Raw genomic sequence first — 5,397 nt, 5'->3', positions numbered from 1 at the left:
GGCATTGTACATAAACAAAATACACACTCTTCACCAAAAATGGGTGGTTGTAATAGAAATAGTTTGCACCATTTAGAGAGCTTTATCCAAAGCATTATTGCAACTCTAAGAAATAGTCTTATAATTACGCCTTTGATACCAATCAAAAGCAAAAAAAGTACACTATTTTGGATTACAAAATGGACAATACAATCCAATACAATGGTGGCACTAGATCATAAAACCTTAAACAATTTCTTGGGATCCAAAACCAACATGCATAAAGAAAGCACATGGAATCAATTTGTCTTTATCTTCAATACTACACTTTCACTCAAATGTCATTCTTTCAAATTTCTTTTTTGACTGCCTTGGTCCAAAGACAATCCTTTTTCTTTCCAGATCAGTAAAAACAGAAGATTTGCTTCAAAATACTTTACTTTACCATTAAAAAATACATCAAAATAATACAATAATATTCATATATGTTGTCCAAGATTAAAGGTACCCCATTTGGCATAACTTTACCATTACCTTACTCTTTTTACAAATGGACCAAAACCCCACCATGTATCAAAAGACCTACAATGTTAATAGCACTGTGGATCCTATTCCCAAGTGCCAAATATTCTTTTCAAACACAAACAAATAGAACCTCAAATTCTGTTTTTGTTGCTCTTTTCTGCAGCAATAGAGAGAAGCCTTGCCACACCCTGAGTCCACACATCATATTCTCTTTGATTTCTGCACTCAAATTCAACAATACCACGCATAACCGTCTTCAAACCGAAGTAGCGGCGGTTCTCGCCGCCTTCGAGCAAATGGCGACCAGGCCAGGCAGGCATGTCTTTGATCACTCCAAGCACCACATCTGTGAAAATTTTCAAAAAGGGAACTTGGAATTAAAATAAAAAACCCATTTGAACTTTACCAACTTTAAGTACCATAACTTTCACAAATCCCCAAATGTACCAAGACCCACCTCAGAATCAGTTAAATTATTAGTAAGAGAGGGACAAAAGTAACAAGACTCACTCTTTTTCTTTTTTGTGATGGTCCCAGCAACATGTCTGCTCTTCATCTTTAGCATAACCTGCACAAAAAGAGCTTCTAAAGAGTTACAAATTGAAGATTTCTAGGAAAAATAAAGCTATTTGATCCATTGGTTTCACATCATACTAAGCGCCCTTACTTTACACTTTTCCACAATCATGTTCATACTCATCATTACGGCTCCAATTGATGACCAAATAATTAAGTGATTGATTATACTCTAGAACCAAAAGCACTACAGTATTATATTATTTTCGAATAGAGGGAAATAAAAAAATCACCTGATTTGTCCGGTTAATGTAAACAGATACAATTTTCCAGTGAAGTTCACCTGCAAGCAATTCACCAATCAAAACATTTTACAATCATTTCATACATAAAAATTAGATGAAACACTTGAAACAACTAAAAAAAATTATTTTACTAAAAGAAATACCAGTGCGGGTGCGCTTGAGGAGCTCACAACCTCTGGCTAGTAATTCTCTACTGCAGATGCCCAAGAAATTTTCTTCCGGTGCTAGTTCACCACTGAAGCTACTACTAGAACTACCATTGCTACCAGTACCATTACCACCACCAGCTACCAAATTCTTCTCCACTGGAATCACTGCTGCAATATTCCAAACCTCCTTGAGGGCCCTTGCTTTCAATGTGGCAGCCCCACGCAAAGCTGCAAATTCAAACCACAAACATGATTCTCAACTTGGTCAACACAAATATAAAACATGAATACCCCATGTAGGGACAGCTACAAGAATGTTTTTCAATTATTATCATGTATATCCAGAGTTTTAAAATGCAATAACAATTGCAGCCGTAACATTATAACTGTGACAGTATTAACCACATCACAACCACAGTTACAGTTACATTTTGGGCATGCCCACAATTGGGAACAACTGTGAGAGATACAAATCACAATTGTTATTTAAAATCATGTGTATACCTGTTGCTGCTGCAGCTGTTAATGTTGTGATATCACTGGCAGACCTTACATTCACAGCAGAGCTAACCACTGAGGCCAGGTGATCGCGCTCAGCCCCCATAGCTTCGGCAGCCTCAACACATTGAGCCGCGACCAATGTAGCGGCAGATGCTACTGCCATGTCAGTCTTTGCCCTCTGCTCATCTTTGCCAGAGCTGGATGATGCAGCAGTGGCAGCAGCAATAGCAGCAACAGCAGCTGCAACCCCAGCTACTGAGATAGCTGCATGGAGCTGAGCATTATGGGCCCTGGTTTCCTCCTTCTTCTTTTCCCTCCTGTCCTTAAGCCACCTCCCAACTGTCTTGCTGCCGCCACCAGCTGCGGCGCCACCATTCATGGTAGTCCTGTATTGACTACTCAAGCTGTTGCTGATGACATTGTTGTGATGGTTGTTGCAGCGGGAATACTGCAGAGAAACATGCATATGGGCATTCAAAAATTTACATAAATTGGCACGATAAATAAAAAGATGGCACAACTCACGAGCCTCCCACCTAGTGGGGTCTGGGAGGGTGTATGTAGTTGTACCCAGGATTTGAACTTACGACTTCCATGTCACAAGGCAAGCAAGCTCACCCTTGCACCAAGGCTCACGATAAATCCATTTAAAAAATAAGACTTTTAAATGCATAACACAAGTAGTTAGATGAAGTTTAAAATATTTATTGAATACCAAAATCAAGTATTAGTCACTGAGCATATTTACTAACTATAATTTCCTAAATAGAACTCATTCAAATATTACACCAAATATGAATAACCAAACTTGTGATATGCATGCATAAACTCCTGCTGCTTGTTGCTTATTCTCCAACCACTTCTAAAAAGAACTTGTGGGTGTTTCTTAAACATAACTATTGCATGTTACCTTAGTCTCTGAGATTCTAAAGTAAGAAACTTGTTGTGGCAGTGACAAAAAATATGCATGTCTACCCACCTAGTAATTATGAGGGTCCATCAGCCATTAATGCAGCCCAAGAGAGACAAATTTTTATCACTTGTGTGTAATAACTCTCAGGGACAGTGTTTGTTAAAGGTGGGTGTTGTTAACCAACTTGACAGTGGAGGGGGACCAAGACCAGAAAGAATATAGTGGTTATGGAGATTCATGTAATTCAAACAGTAATAAACAAGTCAAATTTTTAAGGAACTTTACTCTTAACTCTTTAAAACACCAAATACAGTACTTCTCATAGTAAATAGTAAAATTGTTTCAAAGTTGTTGAGAATAGATGTTACAGAAACATTTTCCTAAGAGTTAATATGTTAACTTTTAAAAAAATATAATTAGAAGAAAAAGATATTTTAAGTAACACAAAAATGTAAAGTCAGTTTTCTTGGTAGATAAAAAAACAGACTTTACATTTTTGGAACACATAAAACCTTAACTCTTAATATAAAATATATTAAATCTCGAGATCAACTTTGCATGTTTTGGTTGTTTAAACATTTGTTGTTAAGGATAATGGTTATCAAACCCCATATAATATATCATTTCTAAGATATTAACAACAGGAACATTGAAAAAGACTTTATCAAAGTTTGTCCTTTTTTGAAAAACAGAAATGGGAATACACGAAAAACAGAGTGCCAAAATCGTGAACTTTCACTTTTGCAGGCTTCAGTTTCACACTTTCGTTTAATCACTAGAAATTGCTTAACTATGTACTCCTACATCAATTAATAAAGTTCTAACAATCATAATATAGTGAATCTTCAAATGGGTAGTATTAAAAAATAGTTCTTTATGTATAAAACCAGTATATTTTAACCCCCAAAAAATCTAATATTTTTTTCAAAAAAAAATTGCATTTGAAGAGAGGCAAGGTAAGAGAAAAACATGTAAATCTGGGAAGGATCTCTCAAGTACTACCAAAACAAAGAAAAAATAGACATTTTTATCCTTTTTATATATAATGAAATAATTTTATTACTATTAAAAATAAAATGGAAAACAAGAACTTCTTATACCGGAGAGGATTCTTATTTCTTGATCCGGGTGTTATTAAAGCTAGTTGGTGTGGTTACAGAGAAAGCTGAAACAATGTGATGGTTGGTAGTAACAAGTGTGCAGTGTGATCAGTACTCTTGCTTTGTACCCAAAAAGTGAAAAGAAAATCACCAATGTTGTCTTGTCTGTTTATTAATTATGATGTGAAAGAGAGAGAGAGAGTTAAATACATACCTTGAAATCGTCAACTTCAGAAGGAGAAAGTGGAGGACTATCTGTTAATGATCCATTTAGAGGTCCACTGCTGTGTGAAAGTCTTCCTGAAGTTCGTGGAGAAGTTACCTCCTGCTGTCAAAAATCATTAGCATCAGTAGCATTTACTCGTAATTTTCCATGATTGCGGTAAACACAATAGTAAACTTAAAAATAAAGTCATTCTTCAGAAGAAGAATAAAAAGGATGGGTTTTTCTGGAAGATGATGATCCAGGAATGGAAATTCGAAATCTTACAGAAAAAAAAAATGGAAAATTAAAAATAATGGAACAAACTCATCAATATTGAAAGAAACAGAACAAGACAAGAGAAAAAAATAAGATACAGAGAAGACAAAAAGAAAAACAAAAAAATGAAAGTACTAAGTTTACAGAAACATACAGATTGTGACATGATTCGATCCATAACCATTTGAGAAGTCTCAGAAGAAGCAAAAGAAAAAGGGTTCCCAGAAACAGCAACAACAGAAGAAGAAGAAGACTCTTCAACTTCACCAGCAATTTCTTCAATTATAACACTACCACCACCGCGACCACCACAACCACCACCACCATTGTGGTTGTTGTTGTTCATGATGATGGGTTTGGAAGGTTGTGGTGGAAGTTGAGCTGGGGTAAGAGCCTTGGAGACCTCAAAAGCAGAGGCACTCCATGAACGAGAGAGGAACTCCATAGGGTCCCACGGTGACTCCGGTGGCCTGAACACGGTGGTTGTGTGAAACGGGTCGGGTCGCCAAGTTTGGGGTTCGGGTTTTTGTTTTTCCATATTAGATGAGAAAAACAGTGAGGAAAGGAAAAAGGAGAGTAAGTGAAGAGTTGGAGAGTAATGGAGAGAGTTTCGGTTTATGCGGTTTTATAGAGAAGGAGTGGGGCTTTGTGAGTGATAACAGATACTTAAATTAAAACACCACTTTCCTCTCTGCCTTGTAAACAAACAAGGAAATGTTTCTTCTTTTTATGTTTTCAATCATAATTTAATAATAAATAAAAGAGTAGATTGTATTGATATCCCTCTTCTTTAAAGAAATTATACAAGTTATCTTTCCATTTTTTACATCTATAAAAAACTTTTAATTTATGTATATATATTATACTGACGAAAAATAAATGTCATCTTTTAAATAAAAAATTGTGATAAATATAAGTAAGTTAAATA

The 5,397-nt window shown here is 35.8% G+C and overlaps 1 protein-coding gene across 2 annotated transcripts; it reads right to left on the bottom strand.

Annotated features, from left to right (window-relative positions):
* Positions 1-399: 399 nt before the first annotated feature.
* Positions 400-5,106, bottom strand: LOC109339524 (VAN3-binding protein-like). Of its 2 annotated transcripts, XM_019576979.1 has the most exons (8): positions 5,049-5,106; positions 4,624-5,013; positions 4,203-4,316; positions 1,979-2,423; positions 1,469-1,702; positions 1,314-1,363; positions 1,015-1,072; positions 400-850 (listed from the first exon to the last, which is right to left on the bottom strand). In XM_019576979.1, the coding sequence occupies exons 2-8, from the start codon at positions 5,005-5,007 to the stop codon at positions 636-638; spliced, it is 1,500 nt and encodes a 499-aa protein (XP_019432524.1). In that variant the 5' UTR covers positions 5,008-5,013; positions 5,049-5,106; the 3' UTR covers positions 400-635. The 2 variants fall into 2 exon arrangements, with proteins under 2 accessions (XP_019432524.1, XP_019432525.1); XM_019576980.1 differs by having other exon boundaries at positions 4,203-4,313; positions 4,624-5,076.
* Positions 5,107-5,397: the final 291 nt, after the last annotated feature.

This window comes from Lupinus angustifolius, unplaced genomic scaffold (assembly GCF_001865875.1).
Source record: "Lupinus angustifolius cultivar Tanjil unplaced genomic scaffold, LupAngTanjil_v1.0 Scaffold_79_66, whole genome shotgun sequence".
Lineage (NCBI taxonomy): Eukaryota > Viridiplantae > Streptophyta > Magnoliopsida > Fabales > Fabaceae > Lupinus > Lupinus angustifolius.
Note: the sequence above shows the minus strand (reverse complement) of the source record. Positions and strands in the feature narration are given on the sequence as shown.